At 31.6% G+C, this 18,062-nt stretch overlaps 5 protein-coding genes across 5 annotated transcripts; 1 reads left to right on the top strand and 4 right to left on the bottom strand.

Moving 5' to 3' along the window:
- Positions 1 to 364: 364 nt before the first annotated feature.
- LOC105619561 (putative ATPase N2B) lies at positions 365 to 3,242 on the bottom strand. The gene is made up of 7 exons (XM_012201077.1): positions 2,865 to 3,242; positions 1,978 to 2,163; positions 1,646 to 1,887; positions 1,397 to 1,565; positions 1,172 to 1,312; positions 556 to 675; positions 365 to 487 (listed from the first exon to the last, which is right to left on the bottom strand). Exons 1-7 carry the CDS (start codon positions 3,240 to 3,242, stop codon positions 365 to 367), a joined length of 1,359 nt encoding a protein of 452 aa, XP_012056467.1.
- Positions 3,243 to 4,898: 1,656 nt separating this feature from the next.
- On the bottom strand, positions 4,899 to 6,526 carry LOC105619560 (rab-like protein 3). The gene is made up of 5 exons (XM_012201076.1): positions 6,481 to 6,526; positions 5,706 to 5,915; positions 5,425 to 5,570; positions 5,226 to 5,348; positions 4,899 to 5,078 (listed from the first exon to the last, which is right to left on the bottom strand). The coding sequence occupies exons 1-5, from the start codon at positions 6,524 to 6,526 to the stop codon at positions 4,899 to 4,901; spliced, it is 705 nt and encodes a 234-aa protein (XP_012056466.1).
- Positions 6,527 to 7,808: 1,282 nt separating this feature from the next.
- LOC105619559 (general transcription factor IIE subunit 1) lies at positions 7,809 to 10,037 on the top strand. Its single transcript, XM_012201075.1, has 7 exons — positions 7,809 to 7,935; positions 8,009 to 8,175; positions 8,281 to 8,409; positions 8,751 to 8,977; positions 9,039 to 9,243; positions 9,454 to 9,679; positions 9,862 to 10,037. The coding sequence occupies exons 1-7, from the start codon at positions 7,809 to 7,811 to the stop codon at positions 10,035 to 10,037; spliced, it is 1,257 nt and encodes a 418-aa protein (XP_012056465.1).
- Positions 10,038 to 10,639: 602 nt separating this feature from the next.
- Positions 10,640 to 13,170, bottom strand: LOC105619557 (arrestin homolog). The gene is made up of 7 exons (XM_012201074.1): positions 13,104 to 13,170; positions 12,881 to 13,002; positions 12,461 to 12,760; positions 12,126 to 12,353; positions 11,845 to 12,033; positions 11,298 to 11,466; positions 10,640 to 11,123 (listed from the first exon to the last, which is right to left on the bottom strand). Exons 1-7 carry the CDS (start codon positions 13,168 to 13,170, stop codon positions 10,978 to 10,980), a joined length of 1,221 nt encoding a protein of 406 aa, XP_012056464.1. The 3' UTR covers positions 10,640 to 10,977.
- A 2,671-nt stretch (positions 13,171 to 15,841) lies between these two features.
- LOC105619699 (akirin-2) lies at positions 15,842 to 16,515 on the bottom strand. The gene is made up of 3 exons (XM_012201219.1): positions 16,321 to 16,515; positions 15,930 to 16,092; positions 15,842 to 15,852 (listed from the first exon to the last, which is right to left on the bottom strand). Exons 1-3 carry the CDS (start codon positions 16,513 to 16,515, stop codon positions 15,842 to 15,844), a joined length of 369 nt encoding a protein of 122 aa, XP_012056609.1.
- Between the last annotated feature and the right edge of the window lie 1,547 nt (positions 16,516 to 18,062).

Genomic DNA, 18,062 nt, shown 5'->3' with positions numbered 1-18,062 from the left:
ATATATATATATATATATATATATATATATATATAATATACACACAAATACAAACATATTTGCATTAGGGCAATTTTTTTGGCAATCAGTAGGATTTTTTGCACATAAATCATATAAATAATTAATGTTAGAGGTAATCTTCAAGGAACTTGCGTTCCCAATAAAATAATTTACGAGGTAAAATACTGAGAAAGCGCGAAAATTAACGCTTCAAGCGTAAAACGCACACCTGATGAAAACTTAAATAACTACTCGCAAGAGATCGTTTTATAAAAATTACAATCATTAACAATCTTTAGTTTTAAGTGAGTGGAAATTCATACGGAGCTACACAAATCTATTTGTACTAGTTTTAACACTATCATTATCTGTGGTGTTCCCACTGCTCCCAATACTGTGAGGTCTGCATCTCAGCCAGACGTGACACGGTACGATCAAACGCGAAGATTTCCTCTTCTCCAGTAAAGATGTTTGCCTTATGATCCTCCTGAAAACAAAATTAACATAATGTAATAATTTTTCATACTTTTGCCTCGTTATGAAATCAATGTCTACCGAGCCATGCGTAATCTTCAAATCATCCATCAGCATTCTTTTCTCATCGGTATATTCGGACTCGTTTTCCGATAAAAATAACTGTGTGTGTGGTACAGCCGCTGACATAACTACTCGTACCTGCAATTTAATAAACTTTCGTTAGTCACATATTAGCCCTGATAAAAAATATTTTCCGAATAACTTTTTAGAAAATTTTTCAGATTTTTTATATACAAATTAAAGACTAATTTTTTTAGAATTCTGCATATACATGAATTTTGAAATATTCTAAATTTCTAAAATTGTTCTATAATTTTTGATAAAATTTTATAAAATCTAAGAAAAGTATTTTTCAAAAATTTTAGAATGAGAAATCTTTAAATTTTTTAAAACTCACATATTTGAAAAATTCTAAGAAAAAAATGTAAGCTTTCTTAATATTTCTGAAGTTGCAATTTATATGAAAATTCAGAAAAAATTTTCATCCTATTTGCATTAGCCAAAGTTTTATCTCTTTTCTTTTATCAAAATTCTCTGTACTTATTATATAATTGATCCTCTTATTCTGTACTTATTATATAATGTCCCAAATCGCAAATATTACAATTTGTAATTAAAGCCGCATAATTCTTACCTTATTATCGTACAATGTATCGATAAGAGTAATAAATCGCCTAGCTTGAGATTTAAGTCGTAGGTTCAATTGAGGCATGTCCCTTATTATGACTGTATGAAAAATTTGACTCAACTGCAAATAATCGCTTGCTCCGAGAGGCTACATGGAGATCAATATTTATATTACATATAGTTCATAATCAACATAGAATACAAATACTACACAAAACAGAAGACCTCTCACCCTGTCGCACAATTCCTCGAAAGTGGAGTCCAACACCTGTCCGCAGGTTTTTCGAAAAGTGACATTGCGTCCTCTTATGGAAATCGTGCGCGGTCGTATCACGTCGTTCTCCATGGAACACAGGTATTTGAAAACTTTATCCACATCGTTCGTGACATCTTTACCTTTTCTTGTATAATTAAACGGCTTGTTAGACGGCGACAATATAGACAATTATCACAAAAATTGTACACATTAATTTCTACATACATGAAATAAATCTTCTTATTTCCGGATCCCGATTTTAATCTGTAATCTATCCCAGAGTCCAAATTACTAACGAGGCAATGATCTTTCAGCACTTTTATAAATGGTACAAAATTTCCTCTTTGCAGTCCATTCTTATACAGATCATCTGGCGATCTGTTACTAGTCGCGACCACTATCACGCCATTATCGAACAGCTCCGTGAACAGCCGTTTCAATATCATCGCATCTGCGATATCCGTTACCTGCAACGCATCTGTTTTCATTGATTTTTTATTTTTAATTATACTTTACAAGTAATATTTGTTTTTTTTTTAAATAATATGAATCTGAACCTGAAATTCGTCGAAGCACAACAGCCAAGTTTCCTCTGCAATGCCAGAGGCGACTGGAGGTATTGGATCAAAAGGTTGCAGCTTGGTGCTAGTCATATCTCGTACAATGGTCTTTTTTATCTCGTGCACTCTACTATGCACATCCAGCATGAAAGAATGAAAGTGGACCCTTTTCTTATTTTCAATCTGAAACATTTTTATTCGAAAGTATGTTACATTGTACTATGAAAAAATTTCATTTTTGTTCTGTACTATACATGGAAAGCCATAATGTGTGTTAATCTTCAACTATATACATATGGACTGCTAATGCCAACTTCATATCTGATATGACTTGCACCTATCATTATCTAAATGTATAAATCAAGAATCAATAATATATATAAAAATATTTAAAAGTATCTAAAACATCAATACACAAAAATATGCATTCATTATTTTACTAAAGATAGTTTGAATTTACATGGTCTGTCAAATTGAAAACGAATACAATTTCATCTTTATCTCCAATCGTCGGGAGAAATAAATGATGATAAATTCATTTCAGTTTAAAGTTAATATAATATATGAAAAGTATATAAGAGATACTAGCAATCTATGTACATTGTAGATGTCAATCAAGTGATTATTTATTCTGAACGATTTATTTTTATTCACTCTTCTTTTATTTTAATTTGTTTGTTTCAATTAAAAAAAATCTCTTATGATATCATCGCACAATATCTGTTACTTTAATAATAAACAACAAGTCATGCAAATTACGCAAGAATTGTTATCTCTGCTTTTAGATTGTGCAAAAAAAACATGTGTTGTCATGTTGAACAGATTAAGGTATAAATTTAGCTTTCCATGCACAGTGCTTATACATACAGCAACCAGAGAGATACCTGGCAACAATTGTAAAATAGGTCCATCAACATTGTTTTACCTCCACCCACTGCTCCGAAAATGTACAACCCTTTCGGCGCATCCCTCCGCTTGTTGTAAAACCATTTTTCCAACAGATTTAATTGTTGCGGCTTATAATCTTGAACTTCTTGGTAAATTTGCTGCAGGGTCTGTGCCACTTTCGTCTGGTACGTATCGTTCATCAGCTCGCCCCTAGCTATTTTCTGCTTTAAAATACTGACTGGTCCACTATTCAAGTTTATGTTTATATCATGAGCATAACTAAATTTCTTAATATAAATCATAGGTCGTACATGTGTCAACACATGACAGAGACTATTCGTACTAGCACATGTTTTTACAAAATGATAAGACATAATTATAGGAATATTACCTGGAAAGCAAAAAAGCCACCTATTAAAATGTATGATTCATCACATTACTCAAGTATCACACCTATATATAATATGCTACAAGCTTGGATGTATAGGTAACTTTGACTCCAATTAATTGACAACTAATTCAAATGACAGAATCACTTAAAATTAAATCTCCAACAATTACATAATTCGTCCTAATCTTCTTTTCCGTATAATTAAAATGAATAATTGTGTTATCAAAACAATATATGTATTACTTGACAAGTTAGCCATTAATAACGATTAAGTTAATCGAAGTTTGGTCGAGGTCGCCCATAGTCTTAGAAATCTGACAGAATAATCCTTTCATCGATGTTATATTAGTTTTATATCTATTAATGTATAGATAACCTTGAATGAAAAAAAAGCAAATACGTACACGTGCCTGACCTAAATTGGACACACACATATGTGGAGAACCGGATAGGTTGCACGTCACTTCACTTGATCTCACACTCACGACTAGAATTGACCGGAGCGCGACATTGACAGAATTCCAAGTTGATCCTCAAAGTTTCAATACAGGAGAAAAGACCCGCTTTCCCCCGCTTCGTGACTGTCCTGGACTATCCGTTTAAACCATATGTGCGAATTATCCCGCGCACCTGTCACGCGCTTCTGCCGTCCGCATTCATTCGCTGGCGAGGAACGTGCGTTTTGAAAGATTTCATTCGCGCCTTCATGAAAGTGAATTCATATCATGAAGTAACTATCCCGGCAGTTGGCAGACAACTTGACCAATCCATGTCATCGGCATGACCGGCATTGTTCTGCACTTATTTGCTCTAGTAGAGAGGGTATAGTCAACGATGTTGCAAACGCTTTGAAGCGTTTTTTAATTGATCAGTTTATAAAATTCTTTCTTCTAATTGGTCCATTAAACGCTTAACTATATGTAGCGAGACTTTGACACAGCCCAAGAATACACTATTGATAGTCCACGATTATTTTATTTTATATTTTTTATTTTATTTTTTATTTTATTAATTGATCAATCATATTTATGCTCAAACGTAATCTTGCTTCGTAAAAGTTGGAGGTCGGTATATTTATAATTTCATTAATCGAAACTTAAATTCGTTAATTTTCTCGTTTAAAAATGCACAATTAATTCTTTGTATTTGCAAATAATACAATTGATCAATCGACGAAAACTCTTGTTTCAATCTCAATCCACAAGCTTTTCGCATTGTTGAGAAATCTTTATAGGATATTCTATATTAATTTAACAAAAAAATATAATGTATATATATTTTTATATAATTACATTTTGCTAATAACAAGATATTGAATAGATTATATAGCTCATGTTATATTATAAAACAATTGTATACAATGCGACGTCTCTACAATATAGATATGTGAAAAATATATTGAATGTCTAATATATTTTTATCTACACTGCATTGATAGTTGTCTTTCTCTTTCTTTTGAACACATCTGACAAGATACTTCCGTGGGAAGATTAGGAATGTGGATAAGAAATGCGAGATCGATAGTCTTGCAATACTTAATTCGCGCAATCCTATAACACTTCATGTCACAAGAATAATTGTTCTGTATAACAAGAAATAAGATTGAAATCTCTTGAATTCTCAGTGGCACTCTTGGCATTCAGTCATTATGATAAAACTTTGGATAGATCGAAGAAGTATATAGTGGCGGCCTTCGTTTATCAGGACTGATCACTTCTTTGGAGGAATAGTAACGTCTTTCGATAACTTTATCGAAGAATCTACTGAGCTTCACGGACGAACTGGAGCCTGCTGCCAAAGATCTTATCTGATGGCAATCCTATTACAATAAAGTATGTAAAACAGAAGCGTTAGTCACATGTTGATGAAAATTTTACACATGAAAATTTTACATAATATACTCAATTAAATTTTAATTTTTTTTTAATGATGTGTTTGGCGAGTCTCTTAGGTAAGTGATCCTTACCAAAAATATTTCGTCGGCACCACATTCCTCTGCGATGGTTGCGGAACGTCTGTGTATGTTGGATTTTACGAAATTAGAGTCCGAGATCAGATCAAATTTCGTGCCAATGACTAAAATTGGAATCTAGAAATAAGTATTATTTATTATACTTATGTAATTTGATTAATATATCACAAATAGTTTGGAAAATTATTGCCACCTGCGTCGAACCCACAAACTTCTCAGGATCAAAATCCTCGAACTTGGATTTTGAGGAAGTCCCATCTTTACTTAAAACCTCCTCCAGCCATTTTTGCAGATTCTGCTGTGATTTACGATTCGTTAAATCGTGGACTAATATTATGCCTAGTTGTAAACGACATATATTTGTCGTTAATTCAACAATCATTCAACAGTCATATTCTGTCGCAATTATGCATTCGTATGTTTTCAAGGAAATATAGATGTTGTACATTTAACCATTATAAAATATGAGTATACCATTTGTGGGATTGTAAAATACAGATCTTGTGTTTTTGTGACTTTGGCTGCCACCGACATCCCATAGCTCGACAAAGTATCTTCTTTGATTTGGTGTACCTTCCTTGTATTCGTGTAATTTGACTTCTATGGAACAACCTATTGTCCAAGCAGGATTGCCGATAGGTTGCTGTTGGCATATTAAGTGTGTCAGTGATGTTTTGCCGACTCCTGCAATAATAAAGATATTTATCATTATTATATTTATCGTTATTATCTAAGATACATTTCTCATAAAAGTAATTCCTCTTACAACAGTTCACTAATCTGTACATATTAGATTTGTTTTTTATCACTGCACTGCTCTAAAATTTTCTTTCTCACTTTTGTCAAATATATAAAAACATGTAATTAGACCTACTCTTTTTAACCTCTTGCACATTTTGTTTTTCTTTCTTTTCTTTATTCAAAAAGAAAAAAAAAAGGAAAGATGAATTATGCAAGAAGTTCAGTTAAAAAGAAAGGACTAATAATTTCTTTTTAAATACAAAGAGTACTTATCAATTTAGTTATAAAAACAGTTATATTATCACATAACCTAAATATGTAAATATTAGAAATATCTTTGATATTAATAAAAATATTAACAATATATAAGCAAGAAATATCTTTATCATAATATTTATCCCAAGTTTCATTTGACTTCATTCAAATAAAATATTATAGAATATCGATAATAATTCAGAAAAAAGGATTATTGCATGTTTAAAATATTAAATATTTTTCTTATGCTCACCTGAGTCACCTACTACGATAATTTTAACTTTATCGATCGCCGCCATTGACAAATCTTATTAAAATTTTTTATATGTGAATTATTCGTGAAAATTTATTGACATTTGACAGTTTGACAAATCGCAGCCATCTAGCAGACTACTGTTGTTGACAGTAGTTCCACTGCCACGCAGTTTTCCATGCAACACGCATGCGCGTGTCCTCCGATGGAAAAGATTAATGAGATATAAGGAAACATCATCTTTTTATTTTCTTCTTCTTTTTTCAAACCTCTGTATGGATCTCTAACCTTTTATAAGTCACATGTGTTATTTGATCTAGTTTTTGCCTCTTCGGGAAGCACAACTTAATTTCTCTGATTTCCAAAATAATTTTCAAAATACTTCAGAGTTCTCTATCAGAGACTTCGCTCGAACGAAGGTATCTTTTTATTTTCCTTGTCAATATTTTCTTTCAAGTAGGGAAGATAGAGAGAATATTCTATTTTTTTTAAATAAATTTAATAAAATGAACATTACAATGCTACCAAAGATCAACTTGTGAATAAATTTAATTTTTAATTTTCCTAGGGATTTATTCGAGGAGCAAAGTCTACGCATGCGCAGTCGCGCGACTAGATGCTGGCAGACGCGTTCTAGGAATCGCGCACGTATTCCGCCGTGGTGCATCATGCGGCGCAAATGGCGCAATACCGCGATTGCGGGATTTTCCTGATTCTAACCTAAAGACACTCTAAGACAGTCGTGACATAAATTCACTGCGTATCAACGGATAATATTAGGTCTATTTTTATTGCTACACTCTGAACCAGTGCAATAAGTTGAAGTGAAACAAATATACATTTGTTTCATTCAACTTATTGCACTGTGTGTACTAGTTCAAAAAGTGTAGCAATAAAAAACAGACCTATTGTATTCTTGTGATTTTTCCAACATTCCTGAAACGTAGAGTGCCGTTTTAACTCAAGATATAACGAGAGAAGAAGGAGAAAAATAGATCATTCTGATCATTGTAAGAATTTGTTCGGTGTAATATTTGTATTCATGAAGTTTTTGTCTTTTCCATTTGTCGGTATTTTATAAAATATTTTTTTTTAACAAAGTAGATCTGATTTCTAGAAGAAAAATGAAGATACGCTTACAATTTTACAAGCGATCGTATTTTTGGAGAATGCGGTACTTATCGTAAAGTGCGCTTGACATGAAACTGTGAGCTTAGTCTGTGAACGGACAGTAAACATAATAATAACGATTATAATTATTATTGGTAAAATTATTGTTATTCGGTAACGATATCGATTGTTAGAAAACCATTTTCATTACCTGAAATATGAGCGTCGAGGAGAGACTTGTCACTGAGGTACCTAGTAGTTTGAAGAAACTGGCACGTCTTGTTGTACGTGGGTTTTACTCGATTGAAGATGCTTTAATTGTAGATATGCTGGTTAGAAATCCATGTAAGTAATTATATACTGATTTAGAAAATATTTCATGTAATTGGAATAATATTTTATAATAAAATACTACCAGGTATGAAAGAAGATGACATTTGTGAATTGCTTAAGTTTGAACGCAAGATGTTAAGAGCCAGGATATCCACATTGCGAAATGATAAGTTCATTCAAGTGAGATTGAAGATGGAGACAGGATCATATGGCAAAGCACAGAAAGTTAATTATTATTTTATTAATTATAAAGTAGGTAACGATTCTCTTAACTTATAAAGTGATTACGATTCTCTTTAACTTGATGGAAAATACTAGCAAATGAAAGAATGAATGAAAAGTATGTCTTTGTTTTAGACATTTGTAAATGTGGTGAAGTATAAACTCGATTTAATGAGAAAGAGAATGGAAACTGAGGAGAGAGATGCAACTAGTAGAGCTAGCTTTAAGTGTCCGAGTTGTTTAAAGACATTTACTGATCTTGAAGTAAGTATGGTAAGCTTGATGTAATCTTAAGAATTGAATTAAGAAAATTTCTTTTTTAAGATAAAACAGTTTTTATTCTGTTATATATATATATATATAAGATATATATATATATATAAAACTAAAATACGACAGTTTAAAAAACAGACCTATTATAATATATTGTAATAAGTCTGTTTTTTTACTTCTGTATTAAATTGCATTAGAATCTGCCTCTGCTTTCACCAAATATTAAATATATCTATTTCACTTTAAGTTCCAGAAGTATACACTAGACAGCAAATCTTTTTGTTTAAAGTACGTGATACATGTTACATAAATTTGATTCAATTCTTGTATAGGCTGATCAACTTTTCGACATGAGAACTGGCGAATTTAGATGTACATATTGTCGAGAGATAGTGGAAGAAGATCAGTCTGCTCTTCCAAAGAAAGATTCCAGATTATTATTAGCAAAATTTAATGAACAATTGGAGCCACTCTATATACTATTAAGGGAAGTAGAAGGGATCAAATTGGCGCCTGAAATACTGGAACCGGAACCCATTGATATCAATACTATTCGAGGGTATGTGTTTCTAAAGAAATGTTCATGTAACGATATTTATTGAAATAATTATTTTGAATAGTATCGACACAAGAAAACCAAGCAGTCTTAGAGCACCTAGTGAACAATGGTCGGGTGAAGCTACTAGAATGACAGGCTTTATAGTGGAGGATACTAGAGTGGATGTTACTATTGGAGACGAATCTCCCGATGACGCATCGAATCACAGAAAGGAGAGACCCATATGGATGAGAGAAAGTACAGTTATCAATTCCGATGGTTCACAGGTATTATTTCTATTCTATTGCATTTTTTTCATCTTTGTAGCTTGAGATACAATTTAAGACACAATTAAAAAACACAGTCAACTGGAACATGAAATAACAAATCAAGCTAAAGAAACTGTGTTCTAATAGAAATCTGTTATCCCTTGTTCTGGTTTTTAATTGTAATTTAAGTTATATAGATCTTAATCTTTATTTTCGAATGTCTTATAGCCTGATGGCGTGAATGCGCAAGACAGCATTTTGGACAAAGCTGCAGCCACTGCCACAAACATGACTACGACGAATAATAAACAGGGTGAAGACATCATGTCAGTGTTATTGGCTCACGAAAAGAAGGGCGGAACTAATTCCGCGGCATCTATCAAAGCAGCGCTTCCACAGGAATCCAGCGACAGTAGCGATAACGAGGAGGAAGACATGCAGACAGTTGATACCGGTGAGACATAAAATTTATCAAAAGTCCAAATTGTTGCGCGACAATCAATTGTCTAAAAAAAGAATAATATAATATAAAAGACTTCGAAAATGAAAAATTATAAAAATGAAACTTGCAGAATATTCGAATTTCTAATTAATCTGTATCTTCTTAAATTTTACTATTGCCGAATCAATTTTTAGGCGAGATAGAGGCGATGGATTCCGAGGACGATGAATTAGTACCGACCGTTAGCGTCGGCGGCACAACTGTCGCGATCACCGACGTTAACGATACCTTAATTGCGGAAATGACGCCCATAGAGAAGGAGTCTTATATCCAGACGTATCAAGAATATTATTCGCATATGTACGACTAGGCGAAGAACAACGAGAGTCGTCTTCATAATGCTCTGCATAAGACTGATATTGATTTGGTATCGTTGTTCCATGTAATATTTTGTATAGCCACAAAATATATATAATTTTCGATAATGATGCGATGATCTTTCATAGTGACGTAGCAATCCTAATAGGATCGTCCTGTATGTATTTCTCTATATCGATAATGTATTCGCTGTAGTATCTGATTTGAAAAATCGATTTGAATAGAAAAAAGATAAAGATGCGTTTTTTTACAGTTTATATGTATTTTCTAATGTAATTGCAACTGAACAGTATCGTTAATCAATAGTTCTTTGTTAATAAATAAATAATTGAATGTGGAATATCATAAAATATAAGAAGTTAATTGGGACGAATAATATATATACCATGTCACTTCTGGTAAAACGGGAAATTCTTAAACTTAACTATATTAAGCTTACTTGACATTCTTTTTTTCTTGCTCATCTTGCAATGAATTTTTGTCCAATCACCACCATTGCACAGAAATTCCGAGATGATTTTTTTTATATTTAGTTATCTTTTCGCTTTTTTTTGTTTTTTCATTTTTTTTTTCTTCGGTAACAGTTTCATAATATTATATAATTAATTTTTCTTTAATAGTATTCTTTTTTACTTACATTCATTTAATACAGCTCGTTTATTTAAGAATCAATCAAAAGAATTCAAAGAGACGAAATAAATAATTATTTTAAATATTTAAAATATCTATTTATTATTTAAAATATCTCAAGTGTATGTTTTTTAATTGTGTAATTAATTTTAGATTTAATATTCGAAAAATGAAATTTTTAATTTTAAACATGAAAGATAATTGACTATGAAAGAAAGCTCAGGATTCTTTTAAAATAATCGCAAGATAAAAAGCGCTAAAATCTTTCACTTTTTTCTTCTATTTCTCTGTCTCTCTCTGGTTTACTCTGGTTCATTCAAGCGCAAACGAGCAAAATCTTCAAATATGATATTATCATCGTCATCGTTGGTATAGCAGGAGTTTTCATATCGTGCCCTGTCAATGCTCTTGCTTTTCTTCAACATGGCATTTTCTCTTTCAATGACGCCTGCAGAGAAAAAAAAAATGCTTGAATAAATCTGAATTGGACATTTAAAATGTTTTATTTAAATTCTAAATTCTTTCGTCTAAAAATGGAAGTAAACTTTTTTTGTTCAATTAAGACATTACAATAATCTATATGATAATTACAATACATATATCAAAATTTTAAACAACATACCAGGGGCTGGATGCATCAATTTGAATGGAACATCTGTAACCAGTTCACCACCCAGAGTACCGCAATTCAACTTTACTCGGATTGAATAAGAGATTACAATACCCAAAGCTTCAATTGGACACTTGCCTTCGGCTACCAAAGTTGAGGATGCTAAATTTACGTCGTCATCCTAAACAGAATCCTCAAGATGAATTTTTCTATATTATTATTAGTATATTAATTTTTTATATATTATATTAAAACATTAATTTTTCAAGTTTATATATCGTATTTATATAAACAATATTTTTAAATAAATATATTAGGTGTAGTAAAAAGAAATCCATTATTTTTGCATGAAATTGAATGGAAAAATAATGGATTTCTTTTTACTATACCTAATACTTCGTAATATATGGCAATGTTTATATTATATAAATATATTTTTTAAATTTTTTATCTCTATTATATAATCTTTTATTTTAACAGCATAACATAAGAAAAGAGTCATTGATTAATAAAATAATTATGTTTAATCACTTTAAGCTTATTTAAGCTTATTACGCACTTTGAGATGCCCGTCTAGAGCGATGCCACGCCGATCTTTGTTGCTGCTGGCCAGAGGCACAAGATAGAATTGTTTCGTGAAGGATGCACCTGGTGTGATTGGGCAACCCTCGCGAGTCTCCAAACTAGCCACGTGTCGCGAAAATTGGGCGTTTACCATGGTCACTTCGCAATGTTGAACGACATACAACTACGATATAAAACAGGATAGCGTAAAATGTAAACACTTTGATTTAATTTTGATCGATTCACGAGAAGATAGAATTTAATTTTAGAATATACCTTAATGTTTTTTACTGCCTTTCGCGAATTATTCGTAATTGTGACGTTCGCCGCAACTTTCTCGCCATGATAGTAGAGCTCTTTGTCCAGTGTAACTTCCAGATTCAGTTTGCCTTGGGAGAAAGTAAATCCTTTATAAACTAAAGAGCTGGGAAGTCGGCGGCCTCGTATTGATGGAGCGTACTGTAACTTCTTGATGGCCAATGAAACAGAAGATCTTTTGTGTCCCTGATAAAATATAAAGCAGATTTTTGCAGCAATTGATTTAAATTATTAATTTGTTTTTATATCGCGTATTAATTTTTCATATGTATATCTTATTTCCCATTCTATACCTTGTCTTCTTCGTTATCTCCAACGAATATTTTCACAGCGTACTCGACTCCTAAGGGTTTCCCTTGATCATCATCACCGGGTTGGAGAGTAACTGAGCAAGGAGCCGTCTGCGGAAAATGGAACATGAATGGATATGCGTTTGAACCCAAGCGCTTCAATAAGCGATCCTGTATTGATGTAGTCTCCTGCTTCTCCTTCTTCACCGGTATTATTTGATCGCGACACAATACCAGCTCTTTGCTGAATTTGATTCCCATAACTTCGTCCTCTTCACGGCCATATCGGTAGGTTGTCGAGACCTAAATATTATACAATATATAACGTTATAATATTATATATTAAAAGAAATATGTTGGACGACTTTCAGGAATCATATCTAAGAACATTTTTTACAAGATTCATTACATGTCTTTACCTACCTGACCAAAGACCTTGCGTCCCTGAAGATAGTCATTTTCCACAACGATAACGCCATCGATGGGATCAGTGTGATCTAAATGGTCGATAAAATCTCTTTTGCCCAGATATACCGTAATTTTGCCTATAGGATATTTTAACGTGATTTTTATTATTAAGTGCGGCTCATTAAGGAAAATAAATAAAATTTTGAAGAAGTCTCAGAATAGAATTGAGCGTATTTACCATTAGGAGTGGTCTTTTTAAATACTTTAATGGCTACAACGAAGACCAAAAATAATATAGGGAACATTTGGCACTGTTTTTTTTTCTAAACGAACAAAGTGTTTTAGCAGAGAAATTTATTTCCCGCCCAGAAGTGACACGTCTCCGATATCCAGTTCGGATTCATATAGTCTTGCCAGGGCTTCCCTCGAAGCCATACTACTAATAACATTGCTAATGGAATTACTTACTCGTTATAAAACTGATTTAAGAGGATTGCGAGTTATGTGTGACAGAAAGAATCGTCGTGTACATTTTCGATCATTGCACATTTCAAGACATAAATATTTAACACCAGTAATATAATATGAAACATTTATGTATAAGTATATATATTTCTTTGCAATATGTTACCTGCAATCGTAAAGTAAATCGTTTATGACAATTGTGTCTTGTATAGAAGAATGGTAACAATTTTTTATTGAGAGGGAAATAATAGTCTTACACCTTTTCAGTCTTAAGTTTATTTCGATAATGAATGTTTACATAATATAATACGGAGGTATTTTCTGCAGCTTAAATGAAATCCCCTGAATTTTTCAAACGATCGCTCACGTGTGTTCACGATTTTCTTTAACGCGTATCTATCGCGAGCGTCAAGTAGACATTACTTAGCGTTAATAATTAAACCCGCTTATATTTCTTCGTAATTTATTTCTTCTTTTTTCTCACAATCAATAGTCAGTAGACAGTCGATGTAACATAGTATATACTTTTCTGTGTTTACGTGTGTGGGCGTGAACACCATCGGCGTACGATGCTCCAAAAAATATTGTGGTAACTGAGAGACACTTTCTTTCTTTTCTTTTACGCAATATATGAAAAAGGCAGTAGTAATTCGAATGCCCATCGAAATCGTACGACATATCACTTCCTTGACAGTCGTGATCATAGGCATCGTCGATCGAAGATCACTTTACATTGTGTTTACAACTTTCGACAGAATTTTCTACTTGGTGCTTTAAATGCCTTTTTTCAATACTCGGCGAAACAAAAATTTTCACACTGGGATATAAAAAAAATGCACGCAGCCACCAAGATTCGTAGGACCCTATCTTAATCGAGTAAAAAAAGAAAAAGAAAACATCGCGCGCAGCATATGGTACTACAACGTAATGAGAATTGCTACAAACTATAAAAAATTTTTTACGACGGCGATAACAGTAAATAATAACATAATAATAATCGTGACAAACATGTCTAATAATAGGCACAGTTAGAGTACAGTATATAGTTATATTCATTACTCAGCACTTTTTTTTAAATTACAACTACAGAAATTCGTTGCTACCAGGGAACAGAAATGCTGTGTGTGACGAGATTTTATGAAATCTTTATTCCAAATAGTCACGCTTCACAATGCCTTCATACAATACCTACTATAGTCTACAATATTATCCCGACACTTTTACAGCTCTTCGTAACGTTTATCTTAAATGAGATCTTTATTTTGTTTTTTACAAGAATTTTCGATAAAAAATAAATTGCAAAAACATTTTCAATTTTATTTTTCTGTATATCTATGTGAAATGGAAAATTTTCTAGAAAGAAAAAAATCATAAAATCTAATACGAATGTATTATAACTTCAAAGCAAGCAAAACAAATTTACTATCAATTTAACAAGTCATTATACTAATGTAACTTTCTTGTAAATTTTAATTTACAAGTAAAAGTAGAATTATTTAATCTCTTAATTTTAATTTATACGCAATCATACATTGGATTCTAAACGTTAGCCCGCTCTTCGCTGAGCAGATAGGATTCAAAAAGGCAATCCTTTTATTCGCGAATGCACATTATCTCCAGCCTCAAAACTCACAAGATGCATCCAACACATTTGCGATAAGATGCTTAGAGCATTGGTTGCCGTATATACTTGAGCAATGTCTAAACTGTCGTAGCGTGAAGATGAACAAACGAAAAACTTATTGAAATACCTTACTTAATATTCGACACAATGCTCTATCTATACGACATGCGCAAAGTGTCTCAAATTTTCGATTACATTTTACAATATTCCAAACAAGCTAGGAGAAAAATATATTTGTGTGTGTGTGTGTGTGTGTGTGTGTGTGTGTATGTGACAAGCTAAAAAGAAACTTCTCAGCTTTCTCTCTTGCTCTCTTCTTTCAGCTGGATATCAAGCTTCGCACTTTAGTCTTGCACTGTGTACATATATATCGTATTTTTAACCGTAATAACATTTGTACATAAGTAGAATCAGTTCCCTGATACCAGCGCACTTCTAATGTCGAACAGTACAAATATTGTTAGTCTCGAAAGTATACATGGTAAATTTTCGTAATATGTTTACCGCAATTTACTCTTTTTTTCTCTCTCTTTCACTCTCACTCTCTTTCTCTCTACGAACTTACATTACTAATCATTTTTTTTATTTTTTCCCGTTCTCACCTTTTTTAGTTCTTTTTTTTATTAGACACTGCTGAAATCATTTATCTTTTTAGAGGTGATTCCCGAAGCGAGGCGGCGCTGCAAACCTCGGCGCAAGCAAAATTTGTCTCACACAGTAAAAATCTATAAAATGACAAATGTTTTTTAAAAAAGTAGTAATAAATTTCTATTTTATATCTTATTAATTAAATATTTCATAATTTTCTCTAGGAAAAAAAGAATATGTTCACAAAATTTACCTAATACTCCTCACAGAAATGTCTTCTTATAAATAAGAAACTTTTCTTATGATAGATCTGAAATATAAAAATCGTGTAGAGTGATACAAGAAAAACAAAAGGCGTGCAGACATCATCATTTTTAAAGTACTTACAACTCGGTGCAGCTGCGGATTCAAATCTTTTTTGTATCTGATCGTATGTGAATTTAACAAAAGCGTCATACTGTTCGGAGAGTTTTAAATGTAAGATCTTATCATACTCTTCTCGGATTTGCGTTTCTTGCTCTTTGAGCATTCGCTCGCAGATCAAGCCAACCTATAACGTCAATCTTATGAGCATATCAATAAAATCAAAACTTTTACTTATAATAATAGGTATTTATTTCTAATGAAGTAATCCCAACTCTATACAGATCATTCCAGCAACATTGCAAATGTTGCAGCAATGTTCCTGCAAATTTTTGTGCTATATGGGAACATAAACAAAAGTGATCCACATATTTGTATTTACCATTGAAATATGCAAATGATTAGAAGAGTTTACCTGTCTAAATGTGAAAAGTGGTTTTTCTTTTCCACTAGTGTTATGACTAAAGAGAGTTAAAGAAGAGCCAGATGGACCAGAAGGACTAGAAGGTCCTTCCATGTCTGATGAATCGCCGCTGTTCGTTTGAGGCTGAAAGTGCAATTGTTTACGTCGTTGCAATCTGCGGATTTCTTCTCTGATGTTGGCAGCCATCTTTTCTATAAACAAATGTACATTGTTTATAAAAATATATTATATATATATTTTTTTATATTAAATTTGAATTAACTTTCAACAAAACGCAATTAACGTACAGTTTATAATACAATAATATATAAGAAAATAAATATGTTTACCAAGGACTCTCTCTCTCTCTTTAAAATAACAAAAATAAAGGTAATCTAGGCTATCGAGAATCAGCGCGGAAGGTAATGCGCAAAAATTTTTTAACAAGTAAAATTGATTATTATTCCATTTGATGTTCAGTTAAACAATAATATACAATATTTATCCAGAATATTAAATATTATATATTATTAATATTATATATTATATTTATAAGCAGGGATCGTGTTCACAATAACACTAAAAATATGTACTTTACTGATTCCTGTTTATGAGAAATTAACAGTTTCTATTTTATGATAATAAAACTTATAACAAAATTTATGTAAAAAAATATTTAAATTTAAATATTAAAATATTTGTTCAGATAAATTAAAGATGATTTGGTGAAAGTTAAAATGACAAACTTTCCAATAATTTATTTCTTTTAGATTTCATTATATACTTATTTTAAATACTTATTTTATATTGAAATTTCATAATTATTAATACAATTATATGATTAAAATTAAAATAATAACATGTCATTTATATGAAACAATGTCCATCATAATGTAAATTTGTAAAATATTTGAATTTTTTTTTTTAAGTATTTAAATGTATATTATACATATATTTAAATAATTTCTTGTTTAAATAAAATAATCAAATTATATATTATATTAAATTTATGAGACTTTCATGGACATTTTTTTCAGAGATGCCAAAGAGTTTGCGGATTATTTTCGTGTCATGATACATTAAGAGCTTTTTCCTCTGATAAAGTGAACGGCAAGATTCACAAAACATTGACATTAGCAATGGATTACGACACAGTAATAACCTGTAAACCCTTTGGCACCTTTGAATATTATATAAAGAATTAATATATTACATAAAATATTATGTATCGTCCAGGTATGTCGCATGCTATGTAATAACTTATAAAATCTAATAATTTAATGATATGCATATAGCTGTTTTTATAAATGCACTTGTAATGTTTTTTATGACAACTTGTGGCATGTTGACTGGATAAGTTATCGTTTCTGTCTCAATTTATTATCTGCTCATTCCATTCGTAGCTTTTATCTTATATTTCATTGTCAGCTGGCACGCTTCTAATAGCTGTTTTCGTTTTCTCTCAATTTTTCTCAATGGTTTTCTCTGTGGTTTTTGTGTTTTCGACTGATTACGCAGGTTTAACAATTTATTCAGCGGTGTACCTGAACAATACTCTATTTTCCATTCTTCAATCAACATATTCTAAATCGTCCAATCATGTCTCTGAAGTATTCCTGTTGACAAGACGGACGCATCAGCGATAACTCTCTTTCAAAAATGAAACATCACTTTCAATATGTATGTATATAATGATTTCTTGTATTAGCATATATATATATATATATATATATATATATATATATATATATATA

Source organism: Atta cephalotes (genome assembly GCF_000143395.1).
Source record: "Atta cephalotes unplaced genomic scaffold scaffold00022, whole genome shotgun sequence".
NCBI classification, from domain to species: domain Eukaryota; kingdom Metazoa; phylum Arthropoda; class Insecta; order Hymenoptera; family Formicidae; genus Atta; species Atta cephalotes.
Note: the sequence above shows the minus strand (reverse complement) of the source record. Positions and strands in the feature narration are given on the sequence as shown.